The sequence below is a fragment of the Chiroxiphia lanceolata genome, chromosome 1, assembly GCF_009829145.1.
Source record: "Chiroxiphia lanceolata isolate bChiLan1 chromosome 1, bChiLan1.pri, whole genome shotgun sequence".
Classification (NCBI taxonomy): Eukaryota; Metazoa; Chordata; class Aves; order Passeriformes; family Pipridae; genus Chiroxiphia; species Chiroxiphia lanceolata.
Window position 1 is genome coordinate 8,889,484 of NC_045637.1, and position 22,541 is coordinate 8,912,024.

The 22,541-nt window shown below is 37.8% G+C and overlaps 1 protein-coding gene across 4 annotated transcripts in view; it reads right to left on the reverse strand.

Annotated features, from left to right (window-relative positions):
* Positions 1 to 22,305, reverse strand: part of PHF20L1 (PHD finger protein 20 like 1) — a 47,741-nt gene extending 25,436 nt beyond the window's left edge. The window contains exons 1-9 of one of the 4 annotated variants that reach the window (XM_032682410.1): positions 22,218 to 22,285; positions 21,134 to 21,239; positions 14,008 to 14,179; positions 13,770 to 13,854; positions 12,920 to 13,008; positions 10,721 to 10,783; positions 6,901 to 7,108; positions 6,113 to 6,244; positions 3,276 to 3,358 (exon numbers count right to left, since the gene is read on the reverse strand). In XM_032682410.1, the coding sequence (XP_032538301.1) occupies positions 3,276 to 3,358; positions 6,113 to 6,244; positions 6,901 to 7,108; positions 10,721 to 10,783; positions 12,920 to 13,008; positions 13,770 to 13,854; positions 14,008 to 14,179; positions 21,134 to 21,216 (915 nt within the window). In that variant the 5' untranslated portion in view covers positions 21,217 to 21,239; positions 22,218 to 22,285. Of the gene's footprint in view, positions 1 to 3,275; positions 3,359 to 6,112; positions 6,245 to 6,900; positions 7,109 to 10,720; positions 10,784 to 12,919; positions 13,009 to 13,769; positions 13,855 to 14,007; positions 14,180 to 21,133; positions 21,240 to 21,637; positions 21,804 to 22,217 lie in introns of those variants that run through there. The other 3 variants (XM_032682400.1, XM_032682421.1, XM_032682419.1) reach the window with 3 other exon arrangements.
* Positions 22,306 to 22,541: the final 236 nt, after the last annotated feature.

Consider the following 22,541-nt stretch of genomic DNA (forward strand, 5'->3'; position numbering starts at 1 on the left):
GAACCATATGACTGAGAGTGTTGTCCAGACACTCCCTGAACTCTGGCACTGCTACGAACAAACAAACCTTCCTCAGGGGACTGAAGTTTTAAAAAAAGTTGCCAAAATTTTCCCTGCATGGTCATTTCCCTGATCATAGCCAAAAAAAAAAAATAATTAAGAAGTTCCTCAAGAAATCCATATTTAACATGAAAAAAATTTGTATTTTTGAGAACCTGAAAAAGTTGACAATGCTCCTTTAAGTAATGCCAGAAAACAACAAAAGGTTTCCAAATACTGAGCACACTCTCACACAACCCCTTTCAGTGCTGGGAGTCTGGATTTCACCACATTATATGTTTGTGCAAACATGAAGAAATCACAACTTCTAGCACCACAGGGTTAAATAGATTGCTAACTGTTGGAGAAAAAACGAGCAGATAAAGAGTTAAAACAGTTTTTGAAGGAAACAAAGTCAACATATAAAGCAGCTTTCCAAATTCATCAATTTTCATCCTTCTTAACACACACTACTATTTTTAGACCGTTAGCATGCATTGACAGACATTGGCATTTTAAATTTTTAACTGGAAGGTCTTCCTGCATTACTAAAACCGTGAATGTGTTACAACTTGCCTAATAAGGGCAAACTACAATATCTGAACATAATTCCTTAAGCCTGTCCCCTTTCTTGTCTCAGTTACATCACACAGCATAGCAGCATCTAATAAAACCGTAACTAATAAAGCAGAAAGGTACTTCTATAACTTGTGCAGCAATTTATCCAAACTAAAAACATTTCATCTCTGGTGATTTGAGGGTATTATTGAGTTTTGTTATAAACTGCAATTTTATTTTCCACTGGAACTTTCCATGTTCCAGTGGAGGAAAAACAAAAAAGGTAAAATAAAACCCCACAAGCACACATTCTATGTCTGTAAAAGGGCACCCTTGAATGCTACATGAATTGCTCGCTGGAATTATCCTGTAAAGGTCCGGTGCAAAACATCCCAGTCAGCAGACATCAGTGCTACCTCGAATAACTCAATTACACGCATACTAAGTGCAGTTTATTCATTTAAATAAAATATTCCATGGACCATGGAGGATACCTATGCTGGTTATGAGAGGTATTACCAGAAATTAATTAGAGTCGTAACTTGTAAATAAACAATTTTATTGTTCATCTTCACAGATGTGAAAGACATACTACAGCATCCATTACTTTCAAATTACAAAGTTATTTAAACAAGATTAAAAAAATTAAATTAAGATTTTGATAAGGTGCTTAACCTCTTAACAGGACAAATTAACATTAAAAACCTTAATGAATTAATGTTATCCATCTAATCAGGTCTTGGTCAAAAGGAAATATAACATGACATACCCTAATACAATTAAATAAACTACTGTATCTGCAACTAATTGTCTGAGGTTTTGGGTTTAAGACAACTGTAAACTAAAAATATATAAACAAAAACTTCCATCAACAAAGTCAGTTTTCGGCTATTGGCCTGAATATTTCTACTACCATGTTCTGTATTACATTATTAAAAAAACCCTACAAGATATTTTACCCATTCAATTTTATAGCAGTAGCAGACAAAACCTCTAAGGAATGTCAGCTTCACTACTGGAACACTTTTGGGGAGGTTTATAACTCGGCCATTTTAATTTCATTTTGGGCAGAAACTTAGTGAAAAAGCTTTAAGCTCAAAAATTTTCCTCCCCACAGTCAACCATTTAAATGTTTGTGAGGTTTCAGGTTTTAGTTAGTTAGCAAAGGAATAGGACAATTTGGGATTTTAGATGCCTCTTTAATTGAGCTTAACTAGTATTTTCAAAAAATGAGGTTTTTCAGACCATTAGCATGTAAACAATGACAGAGACATCTTTTTTTTTATATCTGATCAATAAACAGGAACAGCCGAGTTACTAAGTCTAAGAAGTAACAAAAAGGTTATAGTAAATATGCACCGCAGTTTATACTGTTGCATACACAGTCTATGTAAACCACAAAGTCCCATTCACCGCAATGGGATTCTGCATGGCAAGATTTACATTGTAATGATTTTTCCAAAAAAACAACATGCTGTAAGCCATTTCACAGTTTTTTGCACATTGAAAATATCACACACAGTAGCAAGAAAAATCATAGCATCTTTAATATGCAAAAATTTGAGAAATGGAATGTCGTGTCAATACACTGTAAACCTTTATGCAAAATATCGGTCAATGCATCGGCACCACGGCGGCTCCGCCGGCCCTTACAGTGACAGCATCAAAAACAGAGAATCAGGTTCCACTGACAAAACTTGCATCCAATGCAGCGTCAATGGGAAAACCAGAGCAATGAAATCATGTATCAGCTCTAAAGAACCAGTACAACCAAAATATCAAATCAAGTTTGGGGTAGGGACTGTTCGTAGAGTGTGCCGGGGGCTAAAGAACAGAAGTGCTTGTTAAAGAATTGCAGGCAGCAAGGCTGTTAGGTTCAAATGCTGCTGTTAAAGAAGAATGAAAATGCATACAAAAAAGCTGTATTAAAACTACATTAAGGCTCTGATTTAAATCATTGGAAAACAAAGATGTCCTGAATCAAGACTACTGTTCATCCTCAGCTTGCTTTACTGTGCTCAGGCATTCAGCCCTTTTTATATGCAAGTAACTGCACAACTGGGAGTCAAGCAATGCCTGAAAACAGTGAAATAAGCTAAAGACAAAATGGCAGCCTCCAGGTCCTGCCAACATGCAGGTTTAAAAAAATCAGACCCTTAACATTATTTAAAAGTTTCTTTTTTGTATTTATTAAAATACACACCCTTGCAAAATGTATGGCTCATTGAGCGGTTCATAAAACACATACAAGCCTACAACACCAAATTCTTACAATATAAAAGAAACTTCTTTTAAAAGAAGTTCTACGTGATGTCAAAAACCCTGTTTCAAACACAAATTAAATTTGTGTAAGGGCCTTTTCCTAAGCCAGTCATGGTTCCAGCTATAAAACTGGACCTTGGGACGCTGGTCTCCTCACATTTCTTGTGTGGAGACTCCATTTTATTTTGTTTTCTGCTATTTTTTTAACACAAAAGCTCATTATTGAAATTCAAGTCAACACTATTTAGAGACAATTAAATTCCATACTTCTGGCTCTGCCAGAAATGTAAACATAAGATAAATTTTCAGTTCCCTGTTATATCTGAAGGGGAAAATTTTAATGTTGTAGGTACTACATCTCCATGGCACACTCCAGTGGGAACTTTGCAAAAAAATCAAACTCTACCATTTCATACCTGCTCCAGGACTGGAGCTGTTTCTTTGTTGCCTTCCTTTTTTTCAGCACCATCCGCAACAACAGCTTTGGATGCCAATAAACCTTAGGAGAAAAGTTGCAGATTTTTATAGTTAGAAGCACCTTGCAACAAGAATTTGTAGAAAACAAAGCAAATATGAACTGCATATATCTACAACAAGAATCTTTCTGAAATGGTTCCATGCAAAGTTGAACACTTTAAATTAGAAGAAACAAAATAAGTGTCAAAAAAGGACATTCCAATGATGGCATCCTTACACAGGAGGTACATCTCTGGCATTTCCACTGACAAGATGAAAATCAAATTATCAATTGTAAAATAAAGCCTCACCATCTTTCCAAAGCCCCAGCACTTGGGCTTTAAAACAATACGTATGATGCATAAGCAAATTTTGCAATCAGAATTAGTTACAAAACTGCTCTCTCTCTCCCCTTTCCAGTCTTTAAGAAATCTGCATCAGAATTTGTTTTACTACTTCTTAACTCTAACACATGCAAACCTTTCTGAGACAGAAAGGGATTTAATTTCCAAACAAATGATTCTCAGCAGTGGAGCTCCCAAATTACCTCAATAATGAGACCATATTGGGAGCAAATATATATATTAGAATATGTCACTTCATTAACACACTTATACACAATATCACTACTACAAAAAACCTGTAAAAGACAAGGCAATATAAAAATAAGAAAGCTTTTTTCAGCAAAGCATATGGCAATAGCTCAGTTGTACCTCCCACAATAACTTTAATTGCCTGAGTATGCAGAAAAAGTTCTACACCACAAGACAAAGCAGAACTGATACAACCTGAAAATCTAAATAAAAACTCCTATTATAATACCTGAGGATGTCATTACTGGGAGTGAAGGACTGAGGTCCCCAAAAATAACCTGACAAATACAGAGGGAATTCCTGCTGCATTCCACGAAAAATTAGATATGCCAAAAATTAATTTAAGGTGCACAATGCCCAAAGAATTATAAATTAGTGAAGCCTGAGCTCTCAGGACCTATTCAGGACATAAAAATAAAACAAAAATATTTCAGCTCTCCACAATAAACACCTGATGCTTTGTTTCATTTATTTGTTGTGTTACATTAAGTTGTGCTTCAGTTTAGGTTAACTGAAAAGCAGAAATTTACTTAGTCCTATCACATAAAAACAAAATCATCAGGTAAAATTTTAATTCTGCATTAGGTTACATAAAAGATTTAGGTTTTATGGCCTAGAATAAGTATTTGGGACTCAAACTATCCTGTTTAAATCAAGTTCCAAATTGCAGTGTTATTTACCTTGACAATCACGTGTTTATACCAAAAAGCATAAAAGAATTCTCAAAATCAAGTGAAGTAGTTTTAAATACAAAAGAACAAGCTACCGTCCATGAGGAAGCTTTTGTGGTTCTATAAACCACAGGTTCCCCAGAGAAGAGTGGCTGCCCTATCCCTGGAAGATTTCAAGACCAGGCTGGATGAGGCTTTGAGAAAGCTACCCTAGTGGAAGGTGTCCCTGCCCATGGCAGCAGGGTTGGAATTAGATGACTTTTAAGGTCCCTTCTAATCCAAACCATTCTGTCATTCTCAGATTCTCTTACTTCTAGATAGATGCTCAGTGCTCAGAAATTCAAGGCATTAAAGGAATCTAGATTCTGCCAGACCTGTCAATATAGAACCCTTATTCTTTCCTTCTTCTCTACCCCATGAAGTATTTTTCTAACCAACCATGAAGTATTTTTCTAATCAACCACCACACCTCCACAACTGCCGCCGCAGGACTACAGGTTCACCATCCTCTGTAAGTAACAGCACCCCACAGAAGCAGTCTTTATAAAAACCCATTTTCTGCCTCCGGGATTTTCATTCCTAGAAGGCTCCTTATTTGGTTCCAAGTTTAGTTAACAGATGTCTAATTTACCAACTTCATTTCTACTCTCCTTTGCCCATACTATGTACATCCTCAGCTGAGTCCCAATTTAATTGCTGCCATGAGCAGCAGTAGTAGAAGATGTACAGACTAGTGATACATATTTACAGAGACCTGTTCATTTCCTTACAACAGGATTTAGTGGCAGAAGATACCAAAACCAGCTGAAAAACCTATAGTTTTAGAAATCATATTTACCTGTGCTTGTGGATAGATTTTTATTTCCTAAGGAGCTTTATGACAATAATAGCTGGCAGACAAGCTAATACAGACTGAGCTGAATAATCAGAAACCATGATTTTGTAGCCTTTGACTTTACTATAATTTTAAAAAGTGTGTGTCTGTATCCACAAAGGCATACTCTGCTAGCAGAGAATATGATACCTTTCAGTGAAAGTGAATTAATCCTTTAAACACAAGAAGAAATACAGCTCCTGCATTTGTAAATGACGTACTGTGAACTCTTCTCAGCAACAATTTTACTTTGTGACAAAACATTTACTAACTGTTTCTCCACAGCTAACCACAGCTCTAATTCACAGTGGTAGTATGTAACTCCTGACCTTGTTAAGAAGTTGTACAAAGCCCAAATTCATCCAATAATGGAGAAAACTTTGCAGCTGGAGTTAAAACATACTCAAGAAATTCACCAATTCAGGATGACTACTGTCCTAAAAATCTAAAAAGACCAAGTACAGTCTGAGACCATTCTCTGAATGTATGAACAAGGCACATTTTACCACTTTTAGATTCCTTTAAAATTACCAACAAGTAAAAGACTGCAGCGACCATCTCCCTCATGAGTGTGAAATTACTCCAATACCTTCTATATAAACATGTATATTTCACTACATGAAAAGGAACAAAGTCAACAATAAAAAAAAATATTTTACCAGTGATCTTGTTAAGACGAGCTCTCTTGGCCTGAAATGAGTTGCCTAGATTACTTTTCCTCTTGTGTGATAACGTGCTCTCTGCCTGCACAAAGGCCATCTTTGGAACATCCACTACAGGAAACCCTACATCTAAACACAAGAGAAACCTCATTAATTCGCATTTCATAAATACATAACAACACCCAAAATACTTAAATATTTCAGAACTGCTATTAGAACACTGCAGTAAAGAAAATTTAAACGTCTATTAAAAATTAAGATGACACATTCTGAAGATCTAGTATTACGCGCCGAAGCATTACATGCATATTACCTCAAAACCTGTAATTTTTACTCAGAATTATGAGAATTCAGCATTAAAGACTATAAAAATGAGCAAATTCATATGGAACCAGAAACAGTTTCAAACATCCATGAACAAGGATATATCTTGCATATTGGAATATTTTTTTTCTTAGAACAATATCAAGGATTATCTCACAGGTAACAGAAGATGCAGGAATATGAACTGAAGTGTACAATGAAGTCATTGAAAAAACCAATGTTCTGCTCTTGATAAAGCCAGTCAGAAGTTTTGCACAGAGAGTGCTGACTGAACTAGATTTGTCTGATAAAAATGGTTTCTGAACCAATTACGATTATATATCACAAAGTTATCATAACAGCAAATGAGACACCTTCCTCTAGAAATATTAGTTATTACTTAATTGCAAAATTAACAACAGGGAATTCTAATTCAACAGTACAGGAAAACCAATTTTGTCTTTTATAGAATGTGTTTTTACCAAATGTTTCACTAGATGTAGGCTCCTCTTCGTTTTTCTGGACATCCTGCATGATTGTAGAGGTTGAGGTTTCTTCCTTTTTTGAAGGGACTTTTAGCCATTTTCTGTCCTCTTTATCCTTATTGCTGTTTGCACTGGTTCTGGGTTTACTTCCTGCTTTGTTCTTGGCTGCTGCTGCTGCAGCAGCTTTGACCAAAGCTATCCAATCCTCCAGAAAGGAAAAAATGGTAAGTAAGTATTAAAGAGTGCCTGAGACTCAAACAGAAAATACTCTTAAACCCCAGTGAAACTTGATTTAGAAATGTTCAAGAGCAGTTAAATTTATTTTTATGGTTACTACTCAAAGACTGGTAAAATGAGTTTCCCAAACGGCCTTAATAAACTTAAAGAACTATCAGAATGCCACAGGAATAAAAACAAAACCAAAACTTAAGAAAACCCACTGTGTATAGAATTATGACTGTACACATTCCCTGTTACCTACTTTTTGTGTCATTGCTTTACAAACCCAGGAGCTCCCAAACCCAGAACACTGACATTTTTCTTACCCTTCTGGCTCTGAAATACACAATTCCATAGCTGTTGAACTATTATGCAAAGCTACAACCACCTCAAAGCCTGGTCCAGCTGCATAATTGGGCAGAGTTCTTCCTGAATTAAATTGATAAAGCAGGGATAATTCCTATCTAATTATACCTGTGTTTCTAGAGTAACTACAGATAGCACTCTTTTATTCTTTTTGTATTACATATTATAGGTTTCATCCAGTAATTTCAATAAAGCGCTCTATAACATAATTTCACAATCCATACTTGTAGCAATAAAAATGACATTTTTGATAATGGTTTATTTTGACCATACAGAGACAACAGAATTTAGATCTCAAATTTTTAGCATTTAGACCAAGTCAAGCCACCCTACATCAACGGAAAGAACTAAACACTTCCAAGGCTGAGACAAGCTATTTCCACTAGTTTGGAGCAATCAGACTCCTGCCTTATGTCTCCTGACTGCAAAAACTGTAACTTGATCCTTCTGACTGAAGTATTTTTTTTAATTCTCTGTAACATCAAGGTACAGATTTTTTCCATGCAGAAGTTATATGCGATATAAAAAGGCAACAGCAGTCAATGATCCACCAGGCAGAATTAAGCATCTGAGTGTTCTGAATGATAATTCATTTACTAAATGGCAGTCTGGCTACACAAGTACTACCACACACAAAACAAGTATGAAAAAGACTATTTTTTGTCTAGTTATAAGAGTGGTTTACAAACAGTAATTCCCCCCCCCCCCCCAGTTGTAGACAGACTCTTTTATTCTGGAGTATTTCCTTGTTGTTATGTCACCATGAGATACCTTAAGTAGCTTGATTTTACAAATCTTGTTTCAATGCAACTTTTCCCACTCATTACGTATTACAAGCCTTGCAAGTTTCTGTTCTACTGAGAGTTTTCTTTACCTTCATTGATGTATGAGAAAAGCATAACACAAATACAGAGCACTACTTCTCGTATCATGCTTTTCCTTTTCCACAGCTCAATACTTTTAAATAACTGCTTTACGTGGGTTATGCTTCTACTTTGCATCAAGCTATGTACTTAGAAACACCAACAGTTTTGATTCCTCTAAGATAAAGTGTTCCATGTCCACACTGTCAGTGCAGCTGCACACACTCAGACTAGTCAGCAGTAAAGTTTGGAAGCACTTTGGCAATGTTCACACAACAGGCAACTACCGAGGCCATTTGGTGATGTGCCAGCACCAACAAGCATGTCTAAGTGCCAGCTGCAGTTAATCAAAAGCGCATATATCTCTTTTTTTGGCCAGCCAAAACGAGAACACACATTAGCTCCAGTCCATCCAGAGCCTTGCCCATCCAGCAGGACACAAAATGGATTGAGCTATTTATGGTGGCGAGGAATTAGGAGACCTGAGAGTAGAAGTCTTACACTGTACCCTGGCCAAGGGATGAAGAGGATCAGTAACATGGCTGGAGCTTGGATCTTTTGATAAAAGTGGGAAGGAAAGGAAGTGCAGTCTGTGTCAAAATAGCTTCTAAAGGGCATTCTAATTTTCAGTCAAGCTAAGCACCCTGAATCAAAAGTTTTCAAGAAGATACCAAGCTTCAAGGACCAAGCTGAAACAAGTATCCTGTTCTACCAGTAGCTGTTTTGGTGCAACACAACGGGGTTTTTGTTTGTACTTAATTTCATTGTTTGGATACTATTCTTAAAACATGGAGCTTACAAAGGGCAGCAGGACACATAACAATGAAGCAAATAAAGGTTAAGCATTCAGAAGCCAGAGCAGAGACACAGTAATTACGGTGACAGTTATACTTTTTTTCTAGATTAACATGTAAATTTAAACTCAGTGAAGAGAACTTTGAGCAGTGGTGGAGGACAAGATAATGTCAAGTGGTCGCTTCCAACATAAACAATTTTGTGATTCTGACTTGGTCAGAAACTCTGTGGGTCCATTTTTATTCTGGTTCTGGAGTAAACATATAGGTACTAAAGTGACACAGGTAATTCCTGCTTTTTAACATTGAACTCCTGCTCAGTGACTGATCAGCAGCACAGCTTCTGACATGCAACAACTATTTAGCATCTAAGATGCTGAGGCAATTATATATCTTTTGAAGAGCACAGGAACTCCTTCAAAAAGATCCATTTGTGTGTTTTTCAGAATTTTTAGAAAAAATTAACAAAAAAATTTGCAAGTAACAGTGGGAGCCTAAAGCACAATAAAGTATGAACTTTGTCTCAGGATAATAGTAAGGTATCTACCCTGACAACCATAATAGCAGGACACTAAATACCACAGGTATCACAGAAACTAGTTACTCTTCAATAGCAGGACATTTTCCCAGATCATTCAGTATACACAAAGCCAAGGGCCTAAATATGAACACATTACAAATTAATAAAGTAAAATCAAAAACCTCCTAAGAGAAGTTTTCCCTATTTTTCCCTCGTGTCCTGATATCGCCTCTCTATTGGCTGTAGTTGTGTAAGTCTGCACCAGTTACTCTGCACCATTCAGCCTGATTTCCCACTTCCCACAGTATCTCACTCCAGTGACTTTCTCATTTACATATACAACTTAAAAAAAAAATAAAAATGTGCATTTCCTTCTTTTTTATTCTTACTAAAATTCATCCTTCAAGTAAGCTAAGAAAATTGACAGTAGAAAAGTAATGAGACACTGTAGTTAGAAAACAAAACATTATCACTGCTGAGAAAAACTGTCATTATGCTAATCAGATTCACTAAATCAAAACACAGGAAGTTGCACGATCAAGAAATACATCAGTAGAAATTACCGAACAGCCTTACACATCAACTGGCTGAAACACTTGTATTTTAAAATATTCCTCTGTGTGACCTTAATCCTGCAATAGTTGGAAGGCAAAACCAGAATAATTTCTAAAATCCAACCCTTTCATCAATAGCAGAATTCACACACACATCGATCTCCCTTCATCTGCCTAAAACCATCACCTTTTTGTTTCTCTACAATATTAAAGATACAGCTGTTTTTCCTCTCCTGGCACACCACAACTCCCACACATTCATACATACACATACATAAAACATCAATCTATCGACTGGCTGATTCCACATCAAGCCTGGATTCCTTATCCTCACCTTTCAATTCTAAACAGTCTGCCCCACCTACATCTTGGCTCACATTGTCTCCTGTCATATCTTCTTTTTTCCTCTGGCCCATTGGCAAATCCATGCTTTTTCCTCAGCTTCCTCTTCCTGTGTGCCAAGTCCCCTCCCTCTCCTTCAAATCCCTCCTCAAAACTCACTTCTTTTGGTTCGATTTCCGTCACTAATCTCAGCTCCGGCGCTATCTGCTCCCTCTCGCGCGCCTGATTACATCGAAGATAAAACAAAAAACATGAAACAGAAAAAGTAAGTTATCCAAATACTTCATATGTGCTCTCACAAGGGCAGTCTCAATATCCCCCTTTTTTCCTCTCTGTACTCTGTAAGCCACATATCTGTGTGATTTCTATTAATTTGCTCTTATCTGCACAGCAACTGAACCTCGAGTCTCATTGCACTGAGACACACAAATATTTTCCACTCTTTAAAAATTTTCCCTTTCCACCCTCACAGCTGAGTCTTATTATAACACACTTATGCTGCAACTCAAAAATATTTTTTGTGTTATAGTGTTTACAATCTCTTCCTTCAAGTCACACCAAGCTGAAATCAAAGCATTAACTAATCTGTATCTCTCTCCACGTAATTCAAATTCTGCATGCTTAGCACACACCTTCCAAAAAGATCTTATATTTGTTAGATTTGCTGATGCACTAGAACTGGAAGGATCTTAAGCTTACACTCATCTCTTGAAAAGTATTATTTTTTGCTTTGGAAACAGACAGAAACCAAGTTATAGGTTTAAATTATGCATTGGATCTGATAACTCCACTAGTTTTCAAATCAATTTATTGTCTTGGCATTTTTTTTAAGCTTTACATAAATTTTAATAAGTGTTTTCTTATAAAAAATCAATAATGCAAAAGAGCAAAAACATCCATTTGCATTTTAGGCTTAGACAAAGCTCAGTTTCAGAAAATTGATTTCCAAACCAAATCGTAGATCATGTTTTCATTCTGAAATAACACAAAAATATTCAGAAAAACAAGCATTTTACCACAGCATGATTTAGGAGAAATGTTGTAGGAAAAATTCTATCTTTCTTTTTGAAAGATAAAGATCTTCACTCTTATTTCTTCTTCTGCAAAATTAAATGCTGTAACTGGTATCAATTAGCATTACAGGAAGCACAATTGGTGGTGTTCTTGCTTCAAGACAACTTAAAAATTCTAAATCCATCTTAGAAAGTGTAAATTTGTCTCCCTCATTCTTTCTCAAGATTTCATTGAAGCAGCCTACATTCAGCCCCTGAGATGCATGAGTGGCACCATTAACTCTCAACTACTGAGAAAAATTAGAAATAATAGATGAGCTGAACTGCCACCAAGTATGTCTGGACAACATAATGGTTGTGGAGAAATGGATTTACTCTTTCTTTTTAAAGCTGAAAATGCCTGTGGTCTAAGAGTAGTAACTCAAGATTAGACACAACATCGCTTCATAGAAAATCACAGGACAGAGTCGGGGACTTCTTTACACTGTCACAAAAGGGTTATTTTATTTCAGTCACAATCACATTATCCAAGTTTTGCCTTTTAAAAAATGAAATGAAACACTGTAGTTTCCTAACTTACTGTCATACTGAGAATATTCTTTGAAATACTACACACAGGTTCAACAGAGTTACTGTAAGACTGCAGCAAGAAACCAGGGTTAACATGACTATGGACTTCAGTTTAATCTCCTTTGGGAACCAATTTACTTAAAGTAAAGATATGCCTAGAGACTAAATCATGTCCTCTACTTCACAGTCTCCCTCAACTTCCATTCAGCATCTTGTCTTTAACAGCAGCTGGACATTACAAAAGATAAGAAACACTTATCTGTCCAAATGCCCAAAAGTTCTGACATAAGGGAGAAAACCTCCAGTCATGTTAATAAGAACACATGGGCAAAACATATCACAGTAGCAAACTAAAGAAATGGAGTAGAGGGTGGGGAACAAATAAAATTAAACAAAAAAATGAGCAACACAGACTGCTGACAAACTAAAGCTTTTTCCTGAAGGACATCCGAGGGAAAAGTCACTGGATGCCCCTGGTTTTGTCAACTCTGCAAGACAAGGCTCTGGGAACAGATTAGTTGGCAATGGAGTGTCCAGCAGCCAGGCATTTCAGACAGAGGCAAGGCCACTGGAGCAGCACACTCTGAGGCAGCATCCATAAACTGCTGAAGCAAGGCAGTGCAGGACCTAGAATAAAGACTGTAACCTAAAAACCAGTTGTGCTACATGACGCTTTTACTATCTCAAGATATTAAAAAAAAACCAAAAAACCAAACCAACAGAAAACCAAACAACTACATAAAACCTAACACAGCAATACCTAAAGTATTCTTACCTGCCCTTTTGCATCCTCTGGCATAGATTTGATATGCATCCTTTTAAGACATCGAATGACACCGTCATAGAACTGTACTGTGAACGTTCCTAGAAAATGATTGATGCAATCACTATGAGTACTTAAGAAGCAAACATATCTTGTTACCATGAAAGCTTTAGCAAAACGTTTTGTATGTTGTTTGAACGGAGTAACCAGGTGTTACAGACACTTGGGATTCAGAATTTTAAGGAAAAAAAAAATTACAGCCTCAACAAATCCTGCTTTAATATTGTTGCTCTTTGTCCAGTTGAACAATTTCAAGCATGTTTAAGCTATTGAGTCACTTTTGCTCATAATTCATTGAAAGAATTATGTCATATTTAAGGTGTCACACCAGAGAAACAATTCAACTTACAATCAAATCCTCATTTGCTTTACACTACAGTAAAAACTTCAACTTCTACTTATGTTCATTAGAACTATCACCACTGTGAAGTATTTCATCTAAGGTGTTCCTTTATTTCCCCATTTCTATTGTTTTTCTTCAATAAACAGACTAAAACAATCACAAAATTTTAAATATATCATTAACACAAATCAACAATAGGATGAAATATTCCTAAGACTGTGCACTGGATCTTTTGATTAAAAACACTAAGTATTTTGTCTTCTAGGAGAAATTCCAATTTTCTGATTTCGTACAGATAAAATACAAACCTAGTACTAAATTTGATAAACAGAAACAAATCCACTTAATATTGAGGCAGTGAGGAAAACTTTATAGGCATATCTCTTTTTTAAGCAGACTAAATCTACAGCATAACATATGCAAACAGACCTTATCTATGGACCTTACATGCATACATACCTTCTTTATTAATGGCTTCGATCTTTGCAGGGTAATATCGACAGTCTGTCCAACGAGCTAGGACTTCCTCTCCAGGTTTAAAATCCTATTTTATACAAATTTATTCATTAATATTTAAATAATTTAAGATTTTTTTTCCCCTAAAATGAATTAAACATTATGTGCCAGAGAGATTTAATGCAGGAAAACAAGTAGGACAGTTAGTAAAAGTCTAAGACAAAATAAATGTGCCACTTACAACAAATTCTTCATCATCTTTTAGGCCCTCTTTCCTTAATGCTGGTCGCTCCAAGGGTCGCAATCTATTGCTGTCCCAGTAAATCCACTCATCGTAGCGATGACTCCAGCGTTCAAAATGGACCAACATCTTCCCCTCTTCATAATCTATCTTCTCAATACGAGATGGATACCTTGAATGATAAACATGAACTGGTAAAGCTCAAAGGTTTGTTTCTTGTTTTAGATACAACAGTGCTTACACGACCATTCAGAAAGTTGTAATAAACACCTTGTACTGAGAACTCTCCAAGCCTGAAAAAAAATAAGTTACTAAATTCGTACGATTTAGTTCAAGAGCTGATATACATCAGTGAAAATGGGAATGAGGCAGAATTCAGCTCCTTGTGCCCTTCACAGAAGTGCTGAAACAGATTCAGCAGTGCAAAGAATCTCAAACAAAAAAAAAAAAGTTAATTAGATCATTAATTTTTTTACCAGAGTTTATACTAGGGATGATCTAAAGTTAACAAAGCATGTATTGAAAAGAAAGATCGCAGCCAAGGACAGCTGTCTTTAACTTTCGCAACTTGTTTTTCTAACCAAGTGCTACTGTGGAGCAAGAGTAAGAGAGCAGAGCTTGAGTGACCAATTCCCAGCCCTACTGCAAATTCCATCAGCTAGAAAAGCAACTATACAGGAACCCTGTCAACACCATCAATTTTGAATACTTTCTCTCCAAAATACTGACTGCGCTGTTAAAGCAGTCTCTAACACTATGTTCTGATTAAAATATAAGTTTTCAAGAAGCACAAGCTTTCCTTATTTCCTAGTGACTAGAACTAAGCATTAAAACAAGGTGTCAATCTCAATTTGCTCCTTCCTTTCTCCAGTCCTACTTCTTAACTGCAGGGATGCACACAGCTTCCCAACAGTTAAATATTTCAGGAGCCGCTGATTACAAAAAAAATGATTTTCTACTTACTACTTCAGCCACGTATCACCCTCACATCAGAATTCACACAGTCCAAGTTGTTGCATTTCTCTCATCCATACATTTCAGAAATGCAAAATATTTTCATAGCCATTCTTCTAAGTTCCCAACTTCTCTTCACTGCACTTGAAAAAAACCCCCACAAGGTCTTAGTCTAAAACTGTAGACTCTCATTTGCCACTTTACTAACAAAATCTTTTTCAAGACACTTCATGGGTCTTTTTTCAGAGAAACAACAAGATCAACCCCCTTTCCCCTCTCAAGCAGACTGACAACAACACTCTAACAAGAATGGTGAAGTTGATGATCTGCTGCATCAAAGTAGAAAGTAAAACTCAGGTCAAACTTGAATTCCAGCAGCAGCACTCTGGTTTAACTTTGAACAACCATATGCTGCTACATTTAGGAATTTTATTATAAAATTCCTTACTATTTTTTCTCATCTTCCCAAGTCTTCCAGTTTCAGACTTTTTACAAGACACCAAGTCTCAGAATAAGCAGGAAGAGGAGTAAAGCAGAGTAAAAAGTAAAGTTACTGTTCCTAGAGCAAACCTGTGAGTAACAATGCTACCAAAAGGATGATACAGAAAGCATTTCATCAGAGGGAAGGAAAAACACCAGAAAAGCAAGAGGATGGGAAGTCAACTTTGTAGCCAACAAAAAGGAGAGTTTGTGCTACAGCAGTGAAATGGAAGCCAGGAATGATACTTTCTCAGCACAGTTAGAAATATTAGGTTTATCAGATGCCAGACACCTAGTGATGCAAAACTATGGTTATTGTACAAAAATCAGCTGAAAGAGAAAATTCTCCTTTTCCTACACATCTCCAACGCAAACACTTTGTTCCCGTTATGGTGCTTCCCTAAGCAGTTTCCTTGCTATGGTCGGGACCTTTCCCTGGTCAGCAGCAGCCAAGTCACCAGTCCAAGCACTGCGTGAGAAGACAACAGAAGGGACAAACCAGGAAATTACAGTACAAAGTCCTGGAAAAAGAAAACCAAGTAAGAGGGGGAACTAAAACACAGAGCAGAGTTTAGAGACAAATATTTTAAAATTAAGGTACTGTTAAACAAAAATTCAGCAAGCCAAGAATCTAAAAAATTAATATACACAGAAAATAAAAAGAGCAAAAAAGAGTAAAGGTAGCATGAGTTAATGAAAGAATATATGAAAAATATTAAGCCTCATTAGAGATCACTCCAGAGACGAAATGCAGCACAAGGTACTTATCAGTTAATTTCCCTTTGATAAAAACCAGTCAAAATTTTTTATAATTTATGTTTCTCCAATGTATCTTAAGAGAGTGGTTGCAAGATGAATAGACAAAACCTACATTCAACTTCAATCCCCAGAGATGGAACCACACAAGCCATGTGTGATTGGTTATTAGGCAACCCAAACACAACTTTGTATGGATTTAGCAACAAGCTATTACCCTCACTATCTGCTAAAATTAGCCACACAATGTACCACAGTATGTACAAACAGTAATATTTCACAATACTGATCTGACAGCGGAAAAAAGCAGAACATACATATTGCAGAATTTACTAGTGCAAATTTTACACAGAAACATCTTTCTGGTGTTTTTGTACTTTTACTGAAAATAATCAATTTCATAAATTAAAAAGATTAATTTGAAGATGCTTACATCTCGTACGCATTGCAAATTACGAAGTTACATCTGAAGAAGTGCTACAAAGTGGGATACAAACATCATTCTTCACAGTACCAAATCATAAGGATGTCCAAGGCCAAATCAACCTTCCAGTCAGGTTAATTCCCCCAGCAAGTACTGCACGCTAATGATCAGAATGAAACTAATGTACGAACAGCTCTGCCAGCATTTAATCAGTATAAACCAAGAAAACCAAACAGACCAGCCCACGGAAATTCAATAATCAGAGTGTTCTTTTTGCGGGAAGAAACAATAACCTGAAAATTTGGGATGTGTTTTCTTAACAGGATGCTAGAAAGAGCATCTACTAATCACAAATGAAGTTTCATCCAAGTTTCAGGGGTGTTTGTTCTTGTTTTTTAAAGAGAGAACAGGAGAATTGTTGTTAGTTGGTGGTATCTACCCAATTTACACATTGCATGCTCTCCATTGGCAGGTTCCAATCCTGGTGATTCCAACCCATTAGAGTTATGCAATTCTTTAGAAAGCTTCAGAATTTAATATGGCTTACAAAACTTACACTACGAAGCACTGGTCAGACAATGATAGTGTTCTAACGTTCATACAAGAAAAATTCATTGAAAACTTCCCATTTTCATTTCTTGACAGTGTAAAAAAAAAAAACAACTAAACCCAAACTATTTTATCCAATGTACTCAACACACAGTAACAGCTACTTTTTTCATTTTTACATCATCGTCTTCCCTTTAACCTGTCAAAAGTGATCAAATGTGGTGAATTGCCCTGTGAAATGGGACAACAGGCATTTCAAACTCTAAAAAAGGATGCAAGAACATTAGTAAATTTGCCCAAGTTTACACCTACCAAGTCTATAGACACAGTTCTTGCCTTCACAATTCTGATATAAAAACTGTTTCCTTCTAACTCATAGAGGATATAAAACCAAATACCCTCCGTTCTGACTTCTCACAGTGTTCTGGTATCTGCAAAATCTGCAAACACATATTTCTAGGTCTTCTAATTTTTACATATATATATTGTATTCAATCAACATGAAGCAGAGTCTTCACCACCCTTTCAAATACCTGTCACGTAAACCAGTCAACTGAAATCTAAAGCAAGGATTGTCCCAAGCAAGATTTCCCAAAGACTTACAGCGAGAAGGTTTCTTTCATAATGGGGGGAAAAAAAAATCCATCCAGATAATCAAACACACCAACTAACCTATTTTAGTGACCTGCTTCCATTTCAGAACAACAAGGGCCATGTATCTGTACTTCTCTCATTACCTCAGAGTTTAGATCAAGCAAATTAATAAAGAACTATGGTCTCAGAAATACAACAGAGTTCTTTTCTTCAAAGCAGTATCTGCAGCTTATGGGACAACCAGTCCCATAAAGACATACAAAGACAGAAAAAAAGCATGAGATGCATCTTGAAACACAACAGCTTTGCAGGGCCAGTGTCCTATTTGTGGGAGTTGACAGGTTAAGAACCATCTTACCTGCAAATGCATGTCTGTGTGTATGTGCCTTACTGCTGTTCCATTTGTTTCCTCAGTGAGAGGCAGGGGGGTGTGCACATTTATCAGCTTTTGTATGAGATCACAGGATAATTCAAGTTGAAAGAGACCTCAGAAAGCCTCTAGACCAACCTCCCTCTCAAAGCAGGGTCAGCTATGGGATCAGGTCAGGTTTTCCCGTGTTTTATCCATCCGTCTTGGAAAACCTCCAACGCTGGAAAGTCCAGAAACTCTTCAGGCAACCTGATCCACTGTCCCATGGGAAGAGATTCTCCTTGAACCCAGCCTAAATCTCTCATTTCAACTTATGCCTTGTCTCTTGCCCTCTAACTACCTGTACAGATTGGCCAAGTAAATTTTCTTGATTACAGCCTTGTAGGTATTGGAAGGCTGACATGGGACTCCTGAAGCCTTCTCCAAACTAAACAAGTCCAGTTTCTTCACTCTCTCTTCACAAGTCGTACAATCCAGGCCCCTGATCATCTCGTATACATCGATTTTGATTAGAGCTGCATTTCATAGTTTGCTTTAGTGAATTTAAATGTAACAAGTGGTCCAAATTCATTATGTAAGACAATGCCCTGCAACAGCACAACTGCTGCACTTGATAAAGCTGCAATTGCAGTTACCTCCACAATAAAGCGAAAATAAACACACCCACTGACGGCCTGTCTTTGCTGACCAGTTTGACCAGGATTTCTTCTACTCTGTCATGGTACATGACAAATGATACCAGTGACCCAAACACTCTCCGCAAAAACTTCATTTAAAACTACGGAGCTTTTAAGCAATAAATAGTCAAAGTACACAATGGCCTCTCCAAAGTTTACAGATCATAAATAGAACACCAGATTCCATGAGATGAATTTCAGCAACTATTACAGAGCTGAAAATTTCAGACATGCAAAAGTGCCTCAGAAAGCAAAAACATACTTTACTATATTTTTTCTCACATCCTCTAGAAGCCTTTCTTGATTAACATTTTAACTGGTCGTGAACAGTGGATCTTTAAATGACAGCAAGTTTTCAGAAAAATGGAGGGAAAAAAATAAAACCCTTTCAAAGGCTATTTTTCAGCAAGTGCTCTCAATTTGTCACTTGCAGAAAAACTGAGCTAAGCAATATCACTGCTCTTCAATTTAGCTTTTGTTAAAAAATATAAAGAGATTTCATGTAAGTTCAGCAACTTTATTTTCTTTGAAGTCCGTATTTATGCATGCAAATCAAGGGAATGCATTCAGATTATATATAGAAAGAATTTAAAAAACATCCACCACCCCCTTATGCAACAGAAAGCTAAGAAAAAAATCACATGGAGTATTATTGCAACCCGTGTCACCCTAATAATAACACGACAGGAGACTTTCTGTCACAAGTTGTTTGGTTCTGTATGTGAATATTAGTTCATTTGAAACAGAGTTCTGCTTTCAGTCTTGTTGCAACTGCAAAATTTCCATTATTAAATTTCTCCTCCTGTATATGGCACCACCAAAGTTTACATGCATATAAAACCTGACCTGTTCTACCTAGTGGTACAGATGATGAATAAATTCCTAGAAACTTCAGGATAAATTCTGTTCTTCCTGAAAACACCCAGGAACTCAGCAACAGAGCTTGTGACATGGTCCATGCCTGACAACCCAAACCTAGACAAGAACTCCAGAGTTGACATGCAACCCTCCCCTGTGAAAACAGTGGGTATATCTCAAACAAACTATACACTGGATATTCAGTGATATTTTTTTGATACAATTAAGCTGAAGCTATTTTTACATATTAATTTTTGTTACCTAGTTATATTAACCAATTATCTCTTGTCACAGATGTTATAAAAATTTGTATTAAAGTTATTTTTTTAGCACTACTTGGATGTTTTTGTTATCCTGGCATTCAGTTATAGAATCAGTATGTTGAAAACCCACTCTACAGGAACAGGTAAGAAAAAGAACTGTTCTGTAAATCAATTCTTTTAGAGACCATTGATTAAAACAAACAATTTTACTATAATTAAAATCAAAGCTCTACAGATAAAAGGTTTGACACAACTTTTTATACAGAGTATGTAACTACTGGAGCAAACATGTCAATAGCACACAGACTTCTCTCTCACTTCACTTGGAGTTAAAGGACCAGATATTTACAGGAGCATGCTGAGCTCACCAGGAATGCAACAGAAAAGCAGGTACACACCTCTACATTTCCTAGCCCTAATAAATCAGAAAGCAGATGAGAAAAAAATTCTGGGTAGCATCAATTTCTTCCATCACCTGCTTTATACAAAACCAGGGATTTTTCAAACGGAACTAGCATGGCCAGCACATATCATCAAATTAGTCCACTTGCTTTAATAAAATTTTGACTAACAATTTCATAAGAACAGCTCCTTTCACAACACACATGCTGTGTAGCATGGTCCTTGTGCCCACAATTTTGATTTTATAGCCTTTGAACTCACAACATGCCTGGGTGGTTGCAGAGTCAGTTTTAAGCGCTTCATTCTCTCAGCTGTTTGATCCAAACACAACTGCACCTGCCTATCCCATGCACTCCAATTAAAGATGTTTTCTTTTTTTTAAAAACAGTTTTGTAAATCTATGAAGTGTGATAACTAAATACAGAACAAATCCCCTTCCATGCCTTCAAATGAAAACAAAAGAAGCCTTTGGTCACGGAGGTTTGCCATGCTGACTTACCAACCACCTCAGCCATGACACTGCATTCCACACTACTCCAGAAATGCTCTTTGTTTACTACAGATACACAAGCAACCAAAAGCAAACAAACAAAAACCGACAGAAAAGTTTAGTTTGATTTCTGAAGAGAGAGTACTTTCCTAAAAGTGTACGGTTTTAATGGACTTTGGTGGAAACTCATAAAAGTTCACATGTGAAACAGTCAATTAAAAGGTGCACTAAATTATACAATCAGATATCAAAGCATACAATGTACACAAAATAATTATGCTCTCAGCAATTGCAAAATGTCTTCCATACCATTTCTGTAAATAGTCCAGTGCTTCCAAACGAGCACCAATCTCAAATGTGATTCCAGGACGATTTGGAGGCTTTTTACTCATCTTGGTATTTTCTTTTTCACCACCTTTGAAGGAAGAAAAAAGTTGCATTATAACACATAATGCTGCCTAAAATGTGTCACTGACAGCAAATATATACCAGAGGGTGGAAAAAGATGTGAAATTTTGATCTCGACTTTTCATTTAACTGCTCAGCTTACAGAAATATAGTCAAGGCCCAAAGAAGGCACTGAAGAAACATTCATATGTATTTTTATTCAGATTTCTTTCTCTTCAAAAAAACCCCAAAAACTGTCATCAACCTTAAGTCAAAAATAATAGGAAAAAAATCTGATGGTCATCTCTGGAACCGTACTACACTGTAATTCCTTGACATCCTTTTGGAGCCAAATTTTAATTTACTTATAATCAACACGCACGCTCTCCTCGCGTGCAGAAAACATAAAAACCAAGTAAAACTTACCTTACCAAGAATAGATATACATGGCCTAAAGGACAAGCAAAATGAAAATTAACACCAAAAAAAAAAAAGCCATCTGCAGCCTTTCTGTGCACTCTGGAGTCGCACTCATAGCACTGAGCAAGTTTCAGTCACAACTAGCTTTTAATTTTATTTTGAATGCCAGTAACTGTTAAAAAAAAAAAAAAAAACCAATAAAAATCATTTCTCCGAGCAAGCACCGCCGGTATTACGGTGACTTTCTGCTGTGCCCCCTGTGCCCCCCCGAGCCCGGTGCCGGGCAGGAGTGCGGGGATGCGGCGCCGGAGCCGCGGCGGGAGCGGCACCGGGACTCCCGTTCTGCGGCGGGGCTGCACCGCCAGCGCCGGGAGCGTGGACACAGTGAGGGCCCCGCGCTCCGGCCCCGCGGGGGCTCCCCGCTCGGTGCTCCCGGGGGAGGCCCCGCTGGACCCCCCGGCCGCGGGCGGGGCCCGGCGCGGGCAGAGCCGGGGGCGCCGCCCCGCCAAGGCCTGGGCGCGGTGCGGGGGGCGCCGGAGCCGCACGGCCCGCGCTACCCCGAGCCCCCCCCGCGCTCCGCCCTTACCGCCCGCTCCGCTCGCCCGGCGGCTCCCGCGGGGTGTCCGGCCCGGCCCGGCCGCCCCTCAGCGCCCCATCCTGCCCGCGCCCCGCGCGCGTCACCGCCGCGCGACGCGCCCCGCCCCCGGCACGTGACACCGCGGGGGCGGGCGGAGACAGAGACAAAGAGCGGCGGCGGCGCTGAGGGAGCCCGGGATGGGCAGGGACACCGGGAGGGGGGCACCGCCAGGGACGGGGACGCCGTGATAAGGACACTGAGCTGCCCTAGGGACACAGGGGACTGAGGACACCGGGCTGGGCGTACTGCCTTAGGGACACTGTGCCAGGGACA